Source organism: Ranitomeya variabilis, chromosome 5 (genome assembly GCF_051348905.1).
Source record: "Ranitomeya variabilis isolate aRanVar5 chromosome 5, aRanVar5.hap1, whole genome shotgun sequence".
NCBI lineage: Eukaryota > Metazoa > Chordata > Amphibia > Anura > Dendrobatidae > Ranitomeya > Ranitomeya variabilis.
In genome coordinates this window covers 289,367,322-289,392,164 of record NC_135236.1, presented here as the reverse complement: position 1 = coordinate 289,392,164, position 24,843 = coordinate 289,367,322, and the positions used below count along the sequence as shown (strand labels likewise).

The 24,843-nt window shown below is 46.2% G+C and overlaps 1 protein-coding gene across 2 annotated transcripts in view; it reads left to right on the top strand.

Moving 5' to 3' along the window:
• The window catches only part of LRGUK (leucine rich repeats and guanylate kinase domain containing), a 111,498-nt gene that overhangs the window by 17,813 nt on the left and 68,842 nt on the right, over positions 1 to 24,843 (top strand). The window contains exon 3 of one of the 2 annotated variants that reach the window (XM_077264442.1): positions 17,862 to 17,943. The exons of the other annotated variant lie outside the window; for it this stretch is intronic. Coding sequence (XP_077120557.1) covers positions 17,862 to 17,943 — 82 coding nt within the window. The remainder of the gene's footprint in view (positions 1 to 17,861; positions 17,944 to 24,843) is intronic. 2 annotated transcript variants of the gene reach the window in all.

Below are 24,843 nucleotides of genomic sequence, written 5' to 3'. Positions count from 1 at the left end.
GAAAAATTATAGCTCTCAAAATGTGGTAACGCAAAAAATATTTTTTGCAATAAAAAGCATCTTTCAGTGTGTGACGGCTGCCAATCATAAAAATCCGCTAAAAAACCCGCTATAAAAGTAAATCAAACCCCCCTTCATCACTCCCTTAGTTAGCGAAAAATTAAAAAATTAAAAAAATGTATTTATTTCCATTTTCCCATTAGTGCTAGGGTTAGGGCTAGGGTTAGGGCTAGGGTTAAGGCTAAAGTTAGGGTTAGGGTTTGGATTACATTTACGGTTGGGATTAGAGTTAGGGGTGTGTCAAAGTTAGGGGTGTGGTTAGGGTTGCCTTTGGGATTAGGGTTAGGGATGTGTTTGGATTAGGGTTTCAGTTATAATTGGGGGGTTTTCACTGTTTAGGCACACCAGTGGCTCTCCAAACGCGACATGGCGTCCGATCTCAATTCCAGCCAATTCTGCGTTGAAAAGGTAAAACAGTAATAAACCAAAAAGAAAAAGAGACATACCAAAATTTGGGGAACACCCTAAATATAATAATATATAGAAAAAGTTTATTTATTCCAGTCCAAACAACACATACCATATGAATAACCGTTACATAAAAACATGAGCATTAAAAACATCAGTAGTGAAAACCACCTCAAAAGAAACAGAGGCAGGCGTGAAAAACCCCCAAACCGAGGGTCAAGTGCACACAGTAACTCTATATAACTCAATACCTATATTTAATGCGAAGAATTATTGTAGGACATGATAACGTGTACTGAAAATACTGGCATATGGGATGAGAACTCTATGCCCATAGAATAAGTAGGAATAAATGCCTCAGTGAGCTAGTTCTTCCCAAGAATATGATATCACCATATACCTATATTTAGAAGGTCCACTGAAATGAATGGGCCCTATATGACCAGCCAAACTATATAATAACCATTTAGTATTTATATAGCAGTCAACACTAGGCTGGCTTGTCCAGCACCCAGTACATACGATAAGGGAGATATTGAACAGACAAGTATGTAACACCTGCGTGTGGCCAATAGGCACATGGCATATATGACCAAACCCCTCAGCTCAAACAGATGAAAGAATGCACCCAGTACGATAAAAAATATTATGTCCAACAGGCATAGAGAACAGGTACATGTACCCACTACCACCCTCCATGAGCAGAGCATGGAACAATAACCAAATATGCAGCTGAAACCTACAATACAGATACATGGGGAGAGGGTGGATAGAAGACCTGTGAGAGCGTGACGGAGCAGTCCGAGATGGCTGATACCGCTGCCAGCCTATATAGCCACGCTGCAAGTCCCATTAATCATGTCCCTACAAAGAGTGTGCACGGCCCCAGAGAAGATTCAGGGGGGATTAAGAACCCGACGCGTGTCGCCACCGCCGTGGCTTCATCAGGGGTAAGAAATAGTATGCGCCATTGAACTCAAAAATTACACTATAAGTACTTTACCCGATAGCATGAGATCCCGAACAGCTGTAGAAGGAGACGCCGCATGCGACCGGAAATGACATCACACCGGAAACCACAAGAGGTGTACAGCTCGTACACTAGGTGTGCCAAGATGGTGGCTTGAAAACTATACAGCGCATGGTGCATCATAGAAGATCCCTGTCTATATTGAAATAGACCGACCGCCTACAATGAAATGATCTATACGGGGATATGAACGGGAAGTCACAGCGCTGCTGCAGCCACATACCCCAATAATAAATAATAAATCCTAGATGTCCCTCACTCTGTTTTTAGTTTTGTGTGATATAGAGTAGCACACATCATATTGATATGATACAGCCTCCTTTCGGCGTTATCCCTAGATATGCGGCGCTAGGGTTACATGTACTGTGGCTTGATGCCTGAGGTAATAGGAGGTTCGTTTACCGCTCTGTTAGTACTGGTATTCTCCATATTATCCGGGGATGTATAGTAGGACATGTATGTGTTCTTTTACTTACCTATGGAGAGAGGTAACTTACGAGAACCTCTTAATTTTTGCTCAAAGTCATTTATGCGAGCACGCCATTTATGCCGAATTTCAATATCATTGCATTTAGCTTTTTCTGTATTCACAATAGTTAGGTTTTTGGTGTGCGGTATTAATCATGATAGACATAATGTGGGGTATGTGGCTGCAGCAGCGCTGTGACTTCCCGTTCATATCCCCGTATAGATCATTTCATTGTAGGCGGTCGGTCTATTTCAATATAGACAGGGATCTTCTATGATGCACCATGCGCATGCGCTGTATAGTTTTCAAGCCACCATCTTGGCACACCTAGTGTACGAGCTGTACACCTCTTGTGGTTTCCGGTGCGATGTCATTTCCGGTCGCATGCGGCGTCTCCTTCTACAGCTGTTCGGGATCTCATGCTATCGGGTAAAGTACTTATAGTGTAATTTTTGAGTTCAATGGCGCATACCATTTCTTACCCCTGATGAAGCCACGGCGGTGGCGACACGCGTCGGGTTCTTAATCCCCCCCTGAATCTTCTCTGGGGCCGTGCACACTCTTTGTAGGGACATGATTAATGGGACTTGCAGCGTGGCTATATAGGCTGGCAGCGGTATCAGCCATCTCGGACTGCTCCGTCACGCTCTCACAGGTCTTGTATCCACCCTCTCCCCATGTATCTGTATTGTAGGTTTCAGCTGCATATTTGGTTATTGTTCCATGCTCTGCTCATGGAGGGTGGTAGTGGGTACATGTTCCTGTTCTCTATGCCTGTTGGACATAATATTTTTTATCGTTTTTTCAGTACACGTTATCATGTCCTACAATAATTCTTCGCATTAAATATAGGTATTGAGTTATATAGAGTTACTGTGTGCACTTGACCCTCGGTTTGGGTTTTTTTCACGCCTGCCTCTGTTTCTTTTGAGGTGGTTTTCACTACTGATGTTTTTAATGCTCATGTTTTTATGTAACTGTTATTCATAAGGTATGTGTTGTTTGGACTGGAATAAATAAACTTTTTCTATATATTATTATATTTAGGGTGTTCCCCAAATTTTGGTATGTCTCTTTTTCTTTTTGGTTTATTATAGTTGTTTGACATACTCTTGGGTAGATCCCCTGTACTATTTGGCTACTACCGTTGATGGTGCCCTCCTTCTCTGTTTGACGAGAAAAGGTAAAACAGTGCTCCTTCCTTTCCGAGCTCTCCCGTGTGCCCAAACAGGGGTTTACCCCAACATATGGGGTATCAGCGTACTCAGGACACATTGGACAACAACTTTTGGGGTCCAATTTCTCCCGTTACCCTTGGGAAAATACAAAACTGGGGGCTAAAATATAATTTTTGTGGAAAAAAAAATAATTTTTATTTTCACGGCTCTGCGTTATGAACTGTAGTGAAACACTTGGGGGTTCAAAGCTCTCACAACACATCTAGATGAGTTCCTTAGGGGGTCTACTTTTCAAAATGGTGGCACTTGTGGGGGGTTTCAATGTTTAGGCATATCAGGGGCTCTCCAAATGCAACATGGCGTCCCATCTCAATTCCAGTCAATTTTGCATTGAAAAGTCAAATGGCGCTCCTTCGCTTCCGAGCTCTACCATGCGCCCAAACAGTGGTTTACCCCCACATATGGGGTATCTGCGTACTCAGGACAAATTGTACAACAACTTTGGGGGTCCATTTTCTCCTGTTACCCTTGGTAAAATAAAACAAATTGGAGCTGAATTAAATTTTTTTGTGAAAAAAAGTTAAATGTTAATTTTTATTTAAAGATTTCAAAAATTCCTGTGAAACACCTGAAGGGTTAATAAACTTCCTGAATGTGGTTTTGAGCACCTTGAGGGGTGCAGTTTTTAGAATGGTGTCACACTTGGTTATTTTCTATCATATAGACCCCTCAAAATGACTTCAAATGAGATGTGGTCCCTAAAAAAAAATGGTGTTGTAAAAATGAGAAATTGCTGGTCAACTTTTAACCCTTAGGCTAGGTTCACATTTCGTTTTAGTGTGAGCGCTAACGGACAGCGTTGCACGGCGAAATTAACGCTGTGCAACGCGTCCGTTAGCGCTCCCATTTCCAGCAATGTTAAAGCGCCTTGCTAGCGCGTGCCATTTTCGGCACGCGCTAGCGATGTGCCGTTCTTTTGTGGCGCGCCTCGGACGCTGCTTGCAGATCGGGGATCTGCGCTAGCGGGGACGTTTAACGCGACCCCTAAAAAGACATTGCGTTAGCGCAATCCGCTAGCGCTTAGCGCTAAACGGCTTACCCTAACGCAATCTGAACCTAGCCTTATAACTCCCTAACAAAAAAAAATTTTGGTTGCACCACAGAGCTTGGAAGAGAAGGAGTGGCGTTTTACTTTTTCTATGTAGAATTGGCTGGAATTGAGATCGGACGCAATGTCGCGTTTGGAGAGCCCCTGATGTGCCTAAACAGTGGAAACCCCCCACAAGTGACACCATTTTGGAAACTAGACCCCTTAGGGAACTTATCTAGATGTGTGGTGAGCACTTTAAACCCCCAGGTGCTTCACGGAAGTTTATAGCGTAGAGCCGGGAAAATAAAAAGTCGCATTTTTTCTAGAAAAATGATCTTTTTGCCCCCAATTTTTTATTTTGACAAGGGTAACAGGAGAAATTAGACCACAAAAGTTGTTGTGCAATTTCTCCTGAGTACGTCGATACCCCATTTGTGGGGGTAAACCACTGTTTGGGCGCACCACAGAGCTTGGAAGAGAAGGAGTGCCGTTTTACTTTTTCAATGTAGAATTGGCTGGAATTGAGATCGAACACCATGTCGCGTTTGGAGAGCCCCTGATGTGCCTAAACAGTAGAAACCCCCAACAAGTGACCCCATTTTGGAAACTAGACCCCCCAAGGAACTTATCTAGATGTGTGGTGAGAACTTTGAATGCCCAAGTGCTTCACAGAAGTTTATAATGCAGAGTCGTGACAATAAAAAATATTTTTTTTTCCACAAAAGATTTTTTAGCCCCCATGTTTTTATTTTCACAAGGGTAACAGGAGAAATTGGACCCTACAAGTTGTTGTCCAATTTATGCTGAGTACGCTGATGCCCCATATGTGGGGGTAAACCACTGTTTGGGCGCACGGCAGAGCTCGGAAGGGAGGGAGCACCATTTGACTTTTTGGCTGTGGCGTTTAGAGACCCCCTGATGTACCTAAACAGTGGAAACCCCACAAATCTAACTCCAACCCTAACCCCAACACACCCCTAACCCTAATGCCAACCCGATCCATAATCCTAATCACAACCCTATTGATAATCACAACCCTAACCCCAAAACAACCATAACCCTAATCAGAACCCTAAATCCTACACACCCCTAATCCTAATCTCAACCCTAACCTCAAACCTAACCTTAATCGCAATACACCCCTAATCCCAACCCTAACCTTAACCCTAATCCCAAATCTAACCCTAATGCCAACCCTAATCCAAACCCTAATCCCCACTCTAACCCTAGCCATAACTTTAGCCCTAACCCTAGCCCTAACCCTAAATTTAGCCCTAACCCTAACCCTAAATTTAGCCCCAACCCAAACCCTAAATTTAGCCCCAACCCTAACCCTTAATTTAGCCCCAACCCTAACCCTCACCCTAAATTTACCCCTAACCCTAGTCCTAACCCTAGCCCTAACCCTAAATTTCGCCCCAACTCCTCTAGCTGCCGGCCGGCAGATCATGGCGGGCGCACTGCGCATGCGCCCGCCATTTTCTTACCGAAGGAAGAAGCCGGCGGCCAGGAGAGGACACAGGAGGACCCAGGGACACCGGTAAGTATGATAGGGTCCCCGAATCCCCCTATTTCTCTGTCCACTGATGTGCGATCACATCAGAGAACAGAGAATTACACATCGCTTTTTTTTTTTTTTTTGCGGTCGCCGGTAAACAGTTAATTACCGGCGATCGCAAAACAGGGGTTGGTAAAAACCGACCCCGATCATGTTCTTTGGGGTCTCGGCTACCCCCGGCAGCCGAGACCCCAAAGATCCTCCGGGTGCCGGCCGGCGGGCGCATGCGCCCACAATTTTTTGGCCGGAAGAAGATGGCGGCGCCTATCGGGAGCCACGATGAGCACCGGGGGAGACAGGTGAGTATCGGGGGCGATCGGGGACCCCATTTCTCTGTCCTCTGATGTGCGATCACATCGGAGGACAGAAATTAAATGGCATATCGCGTTTTTTTTTTTTTTTTTGCGACCGCCGGTAAACGGTTAATTACCGGCGATCGCAACTCGGGGGTCGGTAAAAAAACCCCGAATCATGTTCTCTGGGGTCTTGGCTACCGCCGGTAACCGAGCCCCCTGAGAAAATCCGACTCTGGGGGCGCTATTCACTTTTTCCACTTTTTTTTCCACTTTTTCCACTTTTTCCACTTTTTCCGTTAATTAACGGCGCTGTGGTTTAAGTACCCTTAACTGCCGCTGTTAAAAGGCATATCGGCGGTCGTTAAGGGGTTAATACAATTGATAATCAGTGGTCAGACTTGAAGATTGCTGTTCAACAAAGGAAACCATCTAACTTGAAGGAGCTGGAACAGTTTTGCCTTCATGAATGGGCGAAAATCCCAGTAGCATGGTGCGGAAAGCTCATGGAGACTTATCCAAAGTGACTTGCAGCTGTAATTGCAGCAAAAGGAGGCTCTACAAAGTTCTGACTTTAACCCCTTAACCCCCAAGGGTCGTTTGCACGTTAATGACCAGGCCAATTTTTACAATTCTGACCACTGTCCCTTTATGAGGTTATAACTCTGGAACGCGTCAACGGATCCCGGTGATTCTGACATTGTTTTCTCGTGACATATTGTACTTCATGATAGTGGTAACATTTCTTTGATATTTCTTGCGTGAAAAAAACTGAAATTTGGCGAAAATTTTGAAAACTTCGCAATTTTCCAACTTTTAATTTTTATGCCCTTAAAACACAGAGATATGTCACACAAAATACTTAATAAGTAACATTTCCCACATGTCTACTTTACATCAGCACAACTTTGGAACCAACATTTTTTTTGTTAGGGAGTTATAAGGGTTAAAAGTTGACCAGCAATTTCTGATTTTTACAACACCGTTTTCTTTTTTTTTAGAGACCACTTTGAGTGGTCTATATTATAGAAAATAACCAAGTGTGACACCATTCTAAAAACTGCACCCCTCAAAACCACGTTCAAAAAGTTTATTAACCCTTCAGGTGCTTCACAGGCATTTTTGGCATGTTTAAAAAAAAAAATGAACATTTAACTTTTTTTCACAAAAAATTTACTTCAGTTCCAATTTGTTTTATTTTACCAAGGGTAACAGGAGAAATGGGACCCCAAAAGTTGTACAATTTGTCCTGAGTACGCCGATACCCTATATGTGGGGGTAAACCACTGTTTGGGCGCATGGCAGAGCTTGGAAGGGAAGGAGAGCCATTTGACTTTTCAATGCAAAATTGACTGGAATTGAGATGGGACGCCATGTCGCATTTGGAGAGCCCCCTGTTGTGCCTAAATATTGAAACCCCCCACAAGTGCCACCATTTTGGAAATTAGACCCCCTAAGGAACTTATCTAGATGTGTTGTGAGTACTGTGAACCCCCAAGTGTTTCACTACAGTTTATAACTGAGAGCCGTGAAAATAAAAAATCCTTTTTCTCTGTCCCCCATGACGGCACCACGGAGAGAGGGGATCCGCCCATCAAGGACAGGAAACCTACAGATAAAAAGGCGGTACCTCTCTCCCGCATCAGTTTGGTTTCCTGTCCTTGACGGGACCTGCAGCAGATCTTACCTCAGATCGTCGTTGGATTCCGGGGCCAGTCAGACCGGTTCAGGCAGCGGGGGTTCCCTGCCTCGGCTAGGCTGGGCCACCCGAAGTGCCACCGCTGGGATCAGTAGATCTCTAGGGTGAGCGGGGGACCGCAGCAGCAGCTCTGCGGCTCCTAGAGGAATCCTTACTTCATGGGGATTCCACATGGCACACCCGCGCGAATTCCACTGTGTGGGGTCCCTCCATGGGTGGAGCACGGTGCGGCAATGCGCGCTCGAACGGCGCATCAGGAGACACCAGCGGCGTGTTGCCGGACTTCCTGGTTGGTAATGCGCACGCGCGGGTGCCGCAATGCCTTCTGGTCAGTACAGGGCATTCTGGGCGGCGCAGGGCTTGCTGGGACAACGCGGGGCATGCTGGGATTCGCGCATGCGCACTGCTAAGCGTCGGGGAGCGCGCGGAAATTGGCGCGTAGAATATTTAAATGAAGCCTGACTCCCTGGCTAGTTGCTCTAATGGAGTACAGCCAGCATTCCCCAGCAGCTATGAGTGACCCCGAATTGCAGGGCTCACCAGCGCAGCAAACGCAGGCACCGCAGCAGCAGCAGAAACGCCGACAGCAGGGGCAAGGGACCTCTCATGTCCAGCGGCGTGGAGCTGGAGCACGGTCTGGATCTCGGCACAGCAAAAATTCTAGTGCTGCATCCGGATCAAAGGAGCACCAGACAGTTGATACGGACCATCCACAGCCGGTACTGAGGGTACACCAGGTGGTGAGTGATCTCCGTGAATGCTCCGGCTAATAGAGCCTACCTTTCTCTTGCTTGTTTTAGGGAAGGAAGAGCGCAGGGAAGTCCAAACACAGGATCTGCGCACTTTGTAAAGAAGATTTACCGGCCTCATGGGAAAAAAGATTATGTAAATCCTGTATGGAGGAGACTCTCTGTGAAGGGCTTCCGGGATTCGCCACAGAACTCAAAACACTAATTAAAACTCAGGTGGAAGATACCTTTAAGTCTCTCCAGGAGGGTAAAAAACGTAAAAAAATTAAACAAAAAACCCCTATATCTGATTCTAGTGACTCGGATAGCGGGGAGATTAGTTCAAATTCCTCCGATTCTTCATCATCCTCTTCATCATCCTCTTCTCAGGGAGGTCGTAGTTGCTTCCCATTAGAAGAAACGGACTCCCTAATTAAAGCAGTCAGAAGTACCATGGGTCTTGCTGAATCCCACACTAAAAAATCAGTCCAAGATATCATGTTCGGTGGACTGGAGCAGAAAAAAAGAAGGGTGTTTACCCTTAATGATAAAATACAAGCCTTAATAAACAAAGAGTGGAAAAAACCTTTAAGAAAGGCCCTGCTTACACCCAAAAGGAAATACCCTTTTGAAGACCCTAAATGCTCCTTTTGGGAAAAAGCACCCAAATTAGACGTAGCAATCGCTAAAGCATCAAAAAAGTTTGCCCTACCTTTTGAAGACATGGGGGTCTTGAAGGATCCCATGGATAAAAAAGCGGATGCTTTCTTAAAAAGTTCCTAGGAAGCAGCAGGAGGGGGCCTAAAACCAGCGGTGGCCGCAGCTTGCACTTCCCGCTCCCTTATGGTGTGGCTTGACCAGCTGGAATCCCAGCTCAAGGATAAAGCATCCAGAGACAGTATACTAAATACTCTACCAGTAATGAAAGGGGCAGACGCTTTTCTGGCCGATGCGTCAGCAGACTCCATCAGGCTTTCGGCCAGATCAGCGGTATTCTCCAATGCAGCCAGAAGAGCCCTCTGGCTCAAATGTTGGCCCGGAGACCTCCAAACAAAGACAAAACTTTGTAATATTCCTTGTGAGGGAGAATTTCTTTTCCGCTCTACTCTGGATGATATTTTGGAAAAGGCAGGGGACAAAAAGAAGTCCTTTCCCGTCCTGCAATACCCATCTTACAAACGCCCTTTTCGGAGTAAAAAATTCTTCCGTAGGAAGCCCCCTAGGACACAGGACAGATGGGAAGACAAAAAGAATAAAAATAAAGGGTTTATTTTCAACAAAAGCCCCACCGATACCAAAAAACCCCCACAATGAACTTTTGCCCCAGGTGGGAGGAAGATTGGCCCTCTTCCTCTCAGCCTGGGAAAAGATAACCAGCAGTGCCTGGATTCTGGACTTGGTACAATCGGGACTGAAATTAAAATTTCTTACTTTCCCTCAGCCGTCCTTCCTGGTGACATCTCAGAGAGCTTCTCCACAGGAGCGGATAGCTCTGGAACAGGAAGTCACAACATTATTGAACAAAGGGGTTCTTCGGGAGGTCCCCCTCCAGGAAAAAGGGAGAGGGTTCTACTCTCCGATTTTTCTCAGGAAAAAGCCAGACGGGTCTTTCAGGACAATTATCAATTTAAAAAACTTAAACAAACACCTGATTCTGGAACCTTTCAAAATGGAAACAATAAAGACAGCAGTCAAAATGTTGTTTACGCATTGTTTCATGGTAGTACTCGACTTAAAGGACGCATACTACCACGTCCCCATTCACAAAGACTTCCAAAAATTCCTCAGGGTGGCAATCGAAATAGGAGGGATGGTAAAGCATTATCAGTTTACGGCTAGTGTTGAGCATTCCGATACCGCAAGTATCGGAATTCCGATACCGAGATCCGATACTTTTGTGGTATCGGGTATCGGTATCGAAACAACATTAATGTGTAAAATAAAGAATTAAAATAAAAAATAGGGATATACTCACCTCTCCGACGCAGCCTGGACCTTACCGAGGGAACAGGGAGCCTTCTTTGCTTAAAATGCGCGCGATTCCTGCCTTCCGTGATGTCACGGCTTGTGATTGGTTGCGTGCCGCCCATGTGACCGCGACGCGGCCAATCACAGCAAGCCGTGACGTAATTTTCAGGTCCTGAATGCCTAATTCTAGGCATTCAAGATTTGAAAATTACGTTACGGCTTGTGATTGGTCGCGTCGCGGTCACATGGGCGACGCGACCAATCACAAGCCGTGACGTCACGGGAGGCAGGAAACGCGCGCATTTTAAAATTACGTCACGGCTTGTGATTGGTTGCGTGCCGCCCATGTGACCGTGACGTCATTTTCAGGTCCTGAATGCCTAGAATTATGAATTAGGCATTCAGGACCTGAAAATTACGTCACGGCTTGCTGTGATTGGTCGCGTCGCGGTCACATGGGCGGCACGCAACCAATCACAAGCCGTGACGTCACGGAAGGAAGTAAACGCGCGCATTTTAAGCAAAGAACGCTGCCGGTTCCCTCGGTGAGGTCCAGGCTGCGTCGGAGAGGTGAGTATAGCAAATTTTTTTATTTTAATTCTTTCTTTTACACATTAATATGGATCCCAGGGCCTGAAGGAGAGTTTCCTCTCCTTCAGACCTTGGGAACCATCAGGGATACCGTCCGATACTTGAGTCCCATTGACTTGTATTGGTATCGGGTATCGGTATCGGATTAGATCCGATACTTTGCCGGTATCGGCCGATACTTTCCGATACCGATACTTTCAAGTATCGGACGGTATCGCTCAACACTATTTACGGCCCTACCATTCGGTCTCGCAATAGCCCCAAGGGTATTTACCAAATTGATAGCGGAAGTCATGGCAGACCTGAGGAAACAAAACACCCTAATCGTCCCTTATCTGGACGATTTCCTGATAATAGGCAACTCTCCCCAACATTGCAAAAACCAACTAGAGTTAGTTATGGACTCTTTGGAAAGCTTGGGGTGGCTCCTGAATCTGAAGAAGTCCAGACTAATACCGAATCAGATTCAGGAGTACCTGGGAACCACGCTGGATTCCATCTCCCAGGAATGTCGCCTACCCCAAGAAAAGATCTAAAAGATGGTGGGGTTAGTGTCCAGGGCAAGAGATCTCCCCTCTATATCGCTTCGAGAAGCAATGTCTCTCCTCGGGTCCATGACAGCCTGCATTTCTGCCGTCCAATGGGCCCAGTCACATACAAGGAAACTGCAATGGCAGATATTAGCAGAAGAAATTTCCCTGAAGGGAAATTTAGAAAGTCAGTTCACCTTCTCGTTAAATACAATTCTCTCTCTAGATTGGTGGACAAAAGACAGCAATTTGGGCCGCGGTCTACCATGGGTAATCCCAGTGTCAAAGGTGGTAACCACAGACGCAAGTCCCATCGGCTGGGGGGCTCACCTACACGATCTAGTGGTTCAGGGGACATGGTCAGACGACGTAAAAGAAGTATCCTCCAACATGAGGGAATTACTGGCAGTAAAATTCGCTCTTACAGAATTCCAAAAACCCCTTCACTCACATCATGTAAGATTGTTTTCAGACAACAGAGTGGTAGTGGCCTACATAAACCATCAGGGGGGAACACACTCTCAACCACTGATGGAAGTGACACATTCAATCTTACAGATGGCCGAGAAAAATTTAGCATCCTTGACGGCACTTCACATAAAAGGGGCGGACAATTTCAAGGCAGACTACCTGAGTCGGGTCTGCCTAAAACGGGGAATGGGAACTGAACCAGTCCATATTCAATCAGATAACGGACATGTGGGGATCTCCGACAATAGATCTCTTCGCAAACAACCTAAATCGGTAGGTGACCACCTTTTGTTCCATAAACCCAGCAGGGAACCCGGTGGCACTGGATGCTTTCATGATTCCTTGGAAGCACAAACTGGCTTATGCTTTTCCCCCTATCACACTGATACCAGCGGTTCTGAGGAAAATAAGGGAGGACAACGCCCGGGTGATATTGATTGCCCCTTTCTGGCCGAAGAGAACTTGGTTTTCCTGGGCCAGAAGGATGTCCATAACAGACCCTTGGATACTCCCAGACCTGCCCAATCTCCTATTCCAGGGTCCAGTATCACACCCGCAGGTAGCGAGGTTACACATGACTGCTTGGAATTTGAGAGGGGGTTACTGATAGAGAAAGGCTTTTCTCAAGGTCTAGTGTCAACCCTCTTAAAAAGTAGAAAATTAACAACTACTAAGCAGTATGGTAAAATCTGGAAAAAATTCCTCTCTTCCTCGGGCTAAAGTCTCCGAAGGAATCCCTCTCAAATCGGTGTTAGAATTTCTGCAAAATGGGCTGGAAAAAGGCCTAGTCACTAATACACTGAAGGTTCATATTGCCGCACTTGGGGCACTGTTTAATTACAATCTAGCAAAGAATCGATGGGTTTCCAGATTCGTTAAGGTGGCAGAAAGATCTAGGCCTCTACCCTCACGTAAAGCCCCACAGTGGGATTTAAATCTAGTTCTCACAGCCCTTACCAAAGCCCCCTTTGAGCCCTTAAAAGAACTTCCCTTAAAGATTCTATCCTTTAAAACCTCCCTTTTGGTAGCCCTCACTTCAGCCCGAAGAATTAGCGACATACAAGCCTTGTCAGCCGGGCCACCCTGCACACTAATATTGGAGGACAGGGTGGTATTAAAAACTGATCCGGCATACTTGCCAAAAGTGGCCTCCCGGTTCCATAGGTCCCAAGAGATCTCTCTTCCCTCCTTTTGTCCTAACCCTAAAAACGAGGGGGAAAAATCACTACACACATTGGATGTTAGAAGGTGTCTCATCCATTACCTGGAGGCTACTAGGGAGTGTAGAGAGGAAGGATCTCTCTTTGTGTGTTTTCAGGGCCCTCGGAAAGGCAAAAAGGCCTCCAAGGGTACATTGGCAAGATGGATCAGGGATGCCATCAACCTCGCGTATACCTCAAGCGGGATGCCAGCTCCAGGGGAAGTTAAAGCTCATTCAACTAGGGCGATGGCGGCCTCCTGGGCAGAGAGAGCCGGAGCAACAATAGACCAGATATGTAGAGATGCTACTTGGTCTTCACCTTCGACTTTCTTTAAGCACTATCGGTTGGACTTAACTTCTTCTTCAGACCTTACTTTTGGTAGAAGGGTTCTGGAAGCGGTAGTCCCTCCCTAATGTACAGTCTCTGCAATTCTCTCCGTGGTGCCGTCATGGGGGACAGAGAAAATAGTAGTTACTCACCGATAACGGTGTTTCTCTGAGCCCATGACGGCACCCGTACATTCCCTCCCTCACGCGTGGGTGTGCACATTCTTACAATGTTGGTTATGTATATAATCATTAAACACGCGGTATCTTTATTAAGGTTTAGTAATGTTGAAACATTTGTAATCATTAACCTGATGTTCCCTTTATGCTCTGTTAACAAACTGATGCGGGAGAGAGGTACCGCCTTTTTATCTGTAGGTTACCTGTCCTTGATGGGCGGATCCCCTCTCTCCGTGGTGCCGTTATGGGCTCAGAGAAACACTGTTATCGGTGAGTAACTACTATTTTTTTCCACAAAAAATTATTTTTTTAGCCCCCAGTTTTGAATTTTTCCAAGGGTAACAGGAGAAATTGGACCCCAAAAGTTGTTGTCCAATTTGTACTGAGTACGCTGATTCCCCATATGTTGGGGTAAACCCCTGTTTGGGCGCACGGGAGAGCTCGGAAGGGAAGGAGCATTTTTTACTTTTACTTTTTCAATGCAGAATTGGCTGGAATTGAGATCGGACACCATGTCGCATTTGGAGAGCCCCTGATGTGCCTAAACAGTGGAAATCCCCGAATTCTAACTGAAACCCTAACCCAAACACATCCCTAATCCCAACCCTAACCATAACCCTAACCACACCCCTAACTCGAACACACCCCTAACCCTAATCCCAACCCTAACCACACCCCTATCTCCATCACACTCCTAACTCTAATGCCAACCATAACCCTAACCACACCCCTAACCCTAATCCCAACCCTAGTTCCAACCGTAAATGTAATCCAAACCTTAACTTTAGCCCCGACCCTAACTGTAGCCCCGACCCTAACTGTAGCCCCGACCCTAACTGTAGCCCCGACCCTAACTGTAGCCCCGACCCTAACTGTAGCCCCGACCCTAACTGTAGCCCCGACCCTAACTGTAGCCCCAACTCTAACCCTAACTTTAGCCCCAACCCTAACTTTAGCCCCAACCCTAACCCTAACCCTAATGGGAAAATGGAAATAAATACATTTTTTTAAATTTTATTATTTTTCCCTAACTAAGGGGGTGATGAAGGGGGGTTTGATTTACTTTTATAGCGTTTTTTTAGCGGATTTTTATGATTGGCAGCCGCCACACACTAAAAGACGCTTTTTATTGCACAAAATAGTTTTTACGTCTCCACATTTTGAGAGCTATAATTTTTCCATATTTTGGTCCACAGAGTCATGTGAGGTCTTGTATTTTGCGGGACGAGTTGACGTTTTTTATTAGTACTATTTTCGGATACGTGACATTTTTTGATCGCTTTTTATTCCGATTTTTGTGAGGCAGAATGACCAAAAACGAGCTATTCATGAATTTCTTTTTTGGGGGGGGGGGGGGGCGTTTATACCATTCCACGTTTGGTAAAATTGATAAAGCAGTTTTATTCTTCGGGTCAGTACGATTACAGCAATACCTCATTTATATCTTTTTTATGTTTTGGCGCTTTTATACGATAAAAACTATTTTATATGAAAAATATTTTTGTATCGCTTTATTCTGAGGACTATAACTTTTTTATTTTTTCGCTGATGATGCTGTATAGCAGCTCGTTTGCGGCGGGACAAGATGACGTTTTCAGCAGTACCATGGTTATTTATATCCACTTTTTGTTCGGCAGTATGATAATAAAGCATTATTTTTTGCCTCTTTTTTTATGGTGTTCCCTGAAGGTGTTAACTAGTGGGACAGTTTTATAGGTTGGGTCGTTACAGACGCAGCGATATTAAATATGTGTACTTTTATTGTTTTTTTTTTGTTGTTGTTATTTAGATAAAGAAATGTATTTAATTTATTGGAACAATATATATTTTTTACACATGTACATTTTTTTTTTTTACTTTGTCCCAGGGGGGACATCATACTATAATGTCAGATCGCTGATCTGACACTTTGCAAAGCAGTGTGACAGATCAGCGATCTGACAGGCACTGACAGGCACTGCAGGGAGGCTTGCCGATGCATGTTCTGAGCAGCCACTTGCAAGCCACCTCCCTGCAGGACCCGGAAGGCCCCCCACGGCCATTTTGGATCCGGGGCCTGCAGGGAGGAGGAGGTAGGAGACCCTCGGAGCAATGCGATCACATCGCGTTGCTCTGAGGGTCTCACGGAAGCATGCAGGGAGCCCCCTCCCTGCGCCATGCTTCTCTGTGCCACCGGAACGCTGCGATCATGTTTGATCGCAGTGTTCCAGGGGTTAATGTGCCGGGAGTGGTCTAACTATTGTTAGATACTAGTTGGCAAGGGGGTTTTCTCAAGTTCTTAAATTGTTTTGATTATTTTGACAGCATGAAAATAAGCACATTTGCTATTGCTTTTTCTGCTGTCATTCTCCTCCAATCAGAGATTTTTATCTTTCTGTGGAGCCTGGCCTCTAGGGCCTGGCCAAAAAGGGCAGTAGTTACTTTCCTGGAGAAGGGTTAACTCTGAACATCCCAGTCACCTCTCTCCAGTCTATTAATTTCTATTCAGCAGATGGTTGCTCTAATTCCTCCTTTAGTTCTCTGCTTCTGAAGAGACAGAAAATCAAAGAAGGGAAGACCGAGGATCTGTTAAATTGTGAATTAAAAATTGAATGAGAATGAGTGAAAAAACTTTTTTTATATATAAAAGCCTTTATTGAAAACAAGTCTGAGGGCAAGCTGTATGGAGGCGCACAAATCAAATTAAAAAAAAATGTATAGAACATGTATATAATGAACAGCAAACAAAATATAAATAATGGCAAAGAATGTGAAACGGGAAATGCCAATCAGAAATAGAATTTTACGTTAGTAAAAGTGCAAACGTGCTATTAGCAGCCATGGAAAGGCATCAATTGTATTAATGTGCTTGGTATTGATATAGGTCTAATGAGTTTTTTTCACTCATTCTTTGTCCCTCGATTTTTTTTAATTCACAATTTATCCTCTCCTTGGTCTTCCCTTCTTTGGTTTTTTTATTTTGGTCATCTATCTCTCAGGTGTCACTCATTGTCCCTTGTACATATTTGTTCTGAAGGGACATGCAGTTGTAAACCACCATTTACTCTCTGGACCGGTGTGCTTTTTTCAAATTCCTCGTTATCAATATGTGTAAATTTGTTTATAACAGTGTAGACTTGGAGCAAACCATTAAAAGCTGAATGTGTTGCAGCAGATCTTGTGCTTGGGCTGGGCTTTATAGTACTAATACTACAGCTCTAATCACCACAGCCGTCACTCAAGTTGCAGAGCCCGCTCTGCCAGAAAACAGGAATAAGTAAACTAAGGAGAATGCTTTCCTCTGAACTGCTCAAGAGTAATGATTAGCGAGTGTACTCGTTGCTCGGCTTTTCCGGAGCATGCTCGGGTGGTCTCCGAGTATTTGTGACTGCTCGGTGATTTAGTTTTTGTTGACATAGCTGCATTATTTACGGCTGTTAGACAGCTTGAATACATGTGAGGATTCCCTAGCAACCAGGCAACCCCCACATGTACTCAGGCTGGCTATCAGCTGTAAATCATTCAGCTGAGGCAATGAAAACTAAATCTCTGAGCAGTTACAAATACTCAGAGGTCACCCGAGCGTGCTCGGGAAAACCCGAGCAACGAATACACTCGCTCATCACTACTCAAGAGACAACTTGAGGATGCCTATGGTATGTTTAGCTATTTGGGTGACAAGTTTTCCCTTACTAAGACTTATTCGCATTAAAAATATTTGGCTGGTGTTACGGGCAATAGGAAGGAGAAGAAAACTAGAAGGAAAATGAACTGTTATTAGCCAAACAGACACCCACATCCACAATCTGGACCTTTATAAGTAGGAACTAGCTAAGAAATGAAATGTAACTACTGCGCATACTTGGCCTGAATCTGATGGTTGATCTCTTATTTTGTGCACTATGTAAGATGAAAGTTCTCATAGCAGGAGAATGAAAGTAGGTAGAAAAGGCAAGTCAATTGAAAATTTGCTTATTTTCATGCTTTCTAGCAATACCAATTACATAACATGAAAATGAACCATTAAATTGTGATTGTTTTGCATTTTTTTCCATATCCTACACATTTTCACTTTGTAATATGTTATCCTTATTCTTTCAGGATCATAAATTAGATGATATTCAAATTCTCTGTAGTTACATCCACCTACAGAAGCTGGATGTGTCTTGCAATGAAATCACTGGTAGGTATCTATGGGGCAGAAACTGAGCCATAAACTGGATTGCAGCAAATGTTAAGTCATATGACCTCAAGAGCAATGAGGGAGAAGGAAGGGGGCATATGGAGTGGTATGTGTAAAGCTACGTCACAGCTTTCTTTTCCATGTCATCCCTCCTGACAACACTATGGAGATATTCCTTCTTATCCTTGCTAGAACAGGAAACAGCGAGAGGTTAAAAGGGCCCTCTCATCTCCACCCCTCAGTGGTTTTCTCTGTGCCAGTGAGGATAGGAACCACGAGAGAAGAGCTCCGGAGGCGTATCCCTCCTGGCTGTACCTGGCAGACCCAGCGCAGATCGGGGGCCCAGCCTCTCTCTTCCTGCTGTCAAGCGGTCTGTTGCTGACACACACCGAAAGGGGGTTCCTAAGCCTACCTGGTGAGTGCTGCTCCTGGGTTGCAAGCCGCTTCCTCCCGTGAAGGGGCTCTCGGCTCTGGCGTCTGCCTCCCGCATGCTGAACACACGGCAGGGCGCACTTCTAGTTTCGTCATCCCTGCGGCTGGGCAGAGCACTTCCCGGTCACAGCCAGCGTGTGTTCCAGGGTGGAACGCAGGAAGTATACCAAACAGGAAGGAGCCTGACAACAACAAGGGAGTCTGACAGCGGTATGGTATAAAAATGCTACCAAATGTCTGTATGACTTCCCTACTGTATGTTGAGCATGGAGGATCAAGGCCAGGGGTACGTGAGTAGAAGGCTGGTATAGAGATACCCACTGACAGGCCCCTGACGCCACACTAAGACACATGACACATACTCTGTTTTGGGGGGAGCATCCACCTCTGCAGCACCTAAAAATGATAGCAAGAAAGCAGAGAAATGCGCTATCTGCAGCATTAAACTACCGGATGCCTGGTTAAAACACCTATGCCAGTCTTGCACGTCCAAAATCATCAGGGAGGAGCAGTCATCGCTGTTAGCAGATATGAGGTCCATTATCAGGGAAGAGGTTCATTCATCTTTGGACTTCTTCCTACGCACACTTCACGGCCAGTCCCAAGGTGGCCCCCGTACCAAAAGGCAAAGGTGAGAGATGGAGCTAAGCTCCAAAGAAGATCTCCACTCAGATGGGTCTGACTAGGAGGATAATGAAATAGTTACAGACCCTCCAGAGGAGGGAAAGAGATACCTCTTCTCCTCTGAGGATACGGACGAACTCCTCCATGCAGTCAGGAGTACTATGCAGGTGGAGGACACCCAGACATCTCTCTATACAGGACGAGATGTTCAGCGGTTTGAGATCCCAGAGAAACAGTCTTCCCTGTTAACAGCCACATTTGCATGATGATCATGGAGGAGAGGGAGGATGCAGAGAAAAGGTTTGTTTTTCCCAGAGACTTTAGCCTTCACCTGCCCTTTGAACCAGAGGACATTAAAGCCTGGGAGGACATCCCAAAAATTTACGTCCCTATAGCCAAGGTGGCGAAAAGGACTTTGATTCCATTCGAAGGCTCCTCTATCCTCAAGGAGCCGATGGATTGGAAAGCTGGCGGTCTCCTTAAGAGAACCTAGAAGACGGCAGCCATAATATGGGCCAACATAGCGGCAACCTCGGTCGCTCGGTGCATGCACCTGTGGGTTGACGACTTGGAGGAGCACCTAAAGAGTAAAGCCCCCAGGAAGGTTATCCTGAGGTCCATTCCACTGCTTAAACTAGCTACGGGATTCATGGCTGACACATCTATGGAGTCCGCCAGATTCGCAGCCAGGAACAGAACCTTATCAAATGTTGCCTGGCAGGCTATCTGGTTAAAAACATGTTCGGAGGATACACAATCTAAAAACAGGCTGTGTTCCATTCCCTTCTCGGGTGTCAGTTTGTTTGGCTCAGTTCTAGATGATATTCTAGAGAAGGCATCTGACAAAAAGATGGGGTTCCCAGAGGATAATCCCAAAATGTACCAGCCTTGGACCCCAACTCTCCAAGAGGTCAGGCTACAAAGGGAAGGGAAAGTTGGGCAGGTGGAGCTACCCCAAAGGAGGTAGGGATAAAGGCTGAGTCACACATAACGATATCGTTAACGATATCGTTGCAACGTCACGCTTTTGGTGACGTAGCAACGATCCCGCTAACGATCTCGTTATGTGTGACAGCAACCAACGATCAGGCCCCTGCTGGGAGATCGTTGGTCGTTGGGGAATGATCAGGACCATTTTTTGGTCGCTGATCACCCGCTGTCATCGCTGGATCGGCGTGTGTGACGCCGATCCAGCGATGTGTTCACTTGTAACCAGGGTAAATATCGGGTTACTAAGCGCAGGGCCGCGCTTAGTAACCCGATATTTACCCTGGTTACCATTGTAAAAGTTAAAAAAAAAACCAGTACATACTCACATTCTGATGTCTGTCACGTCCCCCGGCGTCCACAGGGTTAAAACTGCTTTCGGCAGGAGCGCTGCTAATGCACGCGCTGCTGCCGAGAGCTTCCCTGCACTGAATGTGTCAGCGCCGGCAGTAACAGCGGTGACGTCACCGCTGTGCTCTGCTTTACTGCCGGCGCTGACACATTCAGTGCAGGGAAGCTCTCGGCAGCAGCGCGTGCATTAGCAGCGCTCTTGCCGAAAGCAGTTTTAACCCTGTGGACGCCGGCGGGGGACGTGACAGACATCAGAATGTGAGTATGTAGTGTTTTTCTCTAGTAACCCCCCACGACAGCACACCTGGAGGATGTTACCCCTTTCCTAATAGGGACAGGAAATGACAAGAGGTTAAATAACCCCTCCCTCATCCTCCCTTCAGTGTTCTTTCCTGTCCCTACTAGGGATGAAGAGGTCATCCCAGGTGCACTGTGCCGGCAGCGGTCACCGGGGGGTATACAGACAATCTGGCCGGGCAGCTGGGATCAGACTTACGTCCATTCCCTGTCGCTGCTCCCGTCTCCTCTGACTCGGGACTCTCCGCCGCCATTCCGCACCTGCGGGTAAGGTCTGGGGCGTTCTTCGGCTGGAGGCCTCTCGGAGCTCTCCAGCCCTTCTCCTCCTCCGTACACGCGCGCGTGTAGGTACTTCCGGTCTGAAGCCGGCGGCCGGATATGACGTCAGACGCCGGCCGGCTTCTTTGAATCAGGAAGTTCCTCGTGCGTTCCAGCCAGGAACGCTAGGCAGATAGCAGGGAAGACGTCGGCGTCCTCCCCCCACGTACTTCCGGACACCGGAGGAGGAGGTCCTCATGCAGGAGGACAGGTGCTACGTCCGGTCGCCTATATATTCAGGCCCTGGACAGGAAGACATCGCAGGTAGGACCACTGTGTGGTGAAGACTATGGAGATGTCTGCTTCCTCGCGCTCTGCACCTGCAGAACACAGCACCATCCCGGCCCCAGTGAGTAATCTGGCCCCGGGTGTCCATTCCCTGATGTGGGTTGTAGTCTTATGATTCCTTCTCCCCTTCCTTTTTAGGGGGACAAGGAACCCACATCAGGAAGCAAAACAAAAATGACCCGCAAATGCGCAGTCTGTATGAAGAAGCTGTCCTCTTCATATAAAAAATCTTTGTGCAAAGAATGCACAGACAAAATTGTCAGCGAGGAACGGCCATCCCTGATAGAAGAGATTAAAACCTTAATCCAGCAGGAGATTAAAACATCTCTAGCCACTCTTTCCCAACCTACACCATCTCCTAGTGCCCTCCTGAGGCTAAGAAAAGAAAACTTAATCCACAGGAGGAAGAGCAGGAGGACTCTCAGGGAGAGACATCGGACGAACCCCCAGAGGAGGGTGAATTATCCCTGGACTCTGAGACTGTCCAGCAAGAAAGATACTACTTCTCTTCATCTGATATGGAAGAACTCCTTACGGCTGTAAGGAAAACTATGGAGGTTGAGGAAGAAAAGACGGCCCACTCGGTGCAAGAGGAGATGTTTGGAGGACTTCGTTCTAGGAAGCGTCAGGTGTTTCCTATTCACCAAAACATCCGAGATTTAGTTCTGGACGAGTGGGAATCCCCAGAAAAGAAGCTGACTACTCCAGCAGAAATTAAAGACAGATTTCCTGTAGATGCCGAAACAGCGTCATGCTGGTCAGAAGTCCCAAAAGTTGACGTCCAGATTGCCAGAGTAGCCAAAAAGACCACGCTACCATTCGAGGATGCCTCCCAACTGAGAGACCCTCTGGAACGCAAGATGGACGGACTACTAAGGAAGTCGTGGGAGACGTCAGCATCTTTACTGAGCATCAATTCAGTATCCACTTGCGTTGCTAGATCGATGCATCGCTGGCTGGGACAGCTAGAGGAGCACTTGTCCTCAGGTACTCCAAGAGAAGATATTCTGGCCTCCTTGCCTATCTTCCAGAAAGCAACAGGCTTTTTAGCAGATGCTTCTGCAGAATCCGTGAGAGTGACGGCGAGATCATCCGCACTGTCAAACTCAGTAAGGCGTGCACTCTGGCTAAGATCCTGGTCTGGGGATATGACTTCCAAGATGAGGCTGTGTTCCATTCCTTTTAAAGGAAAGTATATGTTTGGACCAGCCTTGGATGATCTTTTGGAGAAGGCTTCAGACAAGAAAAAGACCTTACCTGAACCTAGAAACCCTAGGAAAAGACCCTTCCGCGCTCAGCAGGAGCATACCCCTCAATACAGAGGGAAGGGTAAAACAGGTCGCTGGAGCTATCCGAAAGGAGGGAAAGACAGGAATCTTTTTCTTTCACAACCCCAAAACCAGAGAAAGCAATGACGCCGTCATAGTGGGGGGTCGGATTTCGAACTTCCTCCCAGTCTGGCAAAAGATCGGGGTGGATCAGTGGACCTTAAAATTGGTCAAAGAGGGGATGAAAATAGAGTTTACATCATACCCCCAAAAAAGAATGAAAACTACAACGTTATCAACACCAAAGCTACAGTCCACCCTGATAACTGGGATAGAAGATCTCTTAATCAACAATGTGATCTCCCCAGTCCCAAAAGACGAAAGAAACAAGGGCCATTATTCCAGCCTATTTCTGATAAGGAAACCAAACGGAACCCATCGGATGATAATCAATCTGAAACCGCTGAATCAATATGTAACCTACAGAAGATTCAGAATGGAGTCCATCAGATCAACAGTACCCTTAATAGGGCAAGACTTCGTCATGGCAACCATCGATTTACAGGACGCATATTACCACGTCCCAGTCCATCCAACCTATCGGAAATTCCTAAGGTTTGCAGTCACCAGCGGAGAAGTTATAGACCACTTCCAGTTCAATGTCCTCCCATTCGGACTATCAGCAGCTCCAAGGATCTTTACAAAGGTCATGTCCGAGGTGATGGCGTACATCAGAAGTCGGCAGATATGCATAATCCCATACCTCGACGACCTCTTGGTAGTGGGCCCCACGGTTCCAATTCTACAGGAACACCTTCAGACAACAGTCCAGATCCTGTCATCCCTGGGTTGGGTGATAAACCCCAAAAAATCGGATATGGTTCCGTCCACAACAAAGATCTTTTTAGGGGTCTTATTAGACTCCCACAGACAAACCTCTTTCTTACCCGAGCAAAAACGGTCCCTGCTTACATCAAAGATAAGAACATTACGGGACAAGAAGTGTGTATCTCTAAGATGGGCCATGTCGGTTCTAGGTACCATGACATCTTGCATCCAGATGGTGGCATGGGCTCAAGCCCACACCAGGATACTTCAGACATTTATTCTGTCAAGCTGGGACGGATCCCCAGGTTCTCTAGACAAAAAGATCCGCATACCACCGTATGTAAAGTCCTCATTAACATGGTGGCTACAAAAAGAGAACCTAATAAGAGGAGTTCCCTGGTTGCAGGTCCCAGCAGTGACCATAACAGTAGATGCCAGTGGAAAAGGTTGGGGAGCCACGGTAGACCAGCACATATTCCAGGGATCCTGGTCAGCCGAAATAGCACAAAAATCCTCAAATTTCAAAGAGCTAAAGGCAGTGGAAGAAGTCCTCAAAACAGCGGTAATTCTTGTACAAAATTCCCACATAAAAATATACTCAGACAACATGACAACAGTTGCCCACCTTCGCCACCAGGGAAGTACAAGACACGAAGATCTAAAGACAATATCAGCAAGAATATTTTCGTGGGCCGAAGAACATGTTCTCTCCATATCCGCCCTACATATAAAAGGGGAGATAAACGTACAAGCCGACTTCTTGAGCAGAACAGAGGTCCATCCAGGGGAATGGAGCCTAAACCCAGAAGTCTTTCAGATACTAGTCAAAAGATGGGGTCAGCCAGAAGTGGACTTGTTCGCAAACAGCCAGAACACAAAGGTAGACCAGTTCTTCTCGCTAGATCCGATGAATCCGGGGTTAGCTGTGGACGCATTGGTCCAGCCATGGACATTCACGCTAGCATACGCTTTCCCGCCATTGCCAGTCCTACCAAAAGTCCTGCAGAAAATAAGGGCAGAAAAACTCAAGGTGATCCTAGTGGCTCCACTTTGGCCCAAAAGAGGTTGGTTCGGGGCCCTCATCAGTCTAAAGATAGATGGGCCAATAGCACTTCCACCGGTCAAAGACCTTCTCTACCAGGGGCCAATACTGCATCCAGATCCCGAGAGGCTACACCTAAATGCCTGGCTTCTGAATTCTCAATTTTGAGAACTAGAGGACTATCAAAGAGGGTAATTAAAACATTACAAAAGAGCCGCAAAACGGTTACTAATTCTATTTACCATAAGATCTGGAAGACGTTCATCACATGGTGTGCTCCTGAACAACCTAACCCAGATAAGCCAAACCTAGCCAAGATCCTGGATTTTCTACAAGATGGGCTAGAGAAGGGTCTCAGACCCAGCACCCTCAAGGTACAAGTAGCAGCCTTGAGCTCCTATTTTGACCAGTCTTTAGCGGAACATAGATGGGTAAGAAGATTCATGACGGCGGCATCCCGCATAT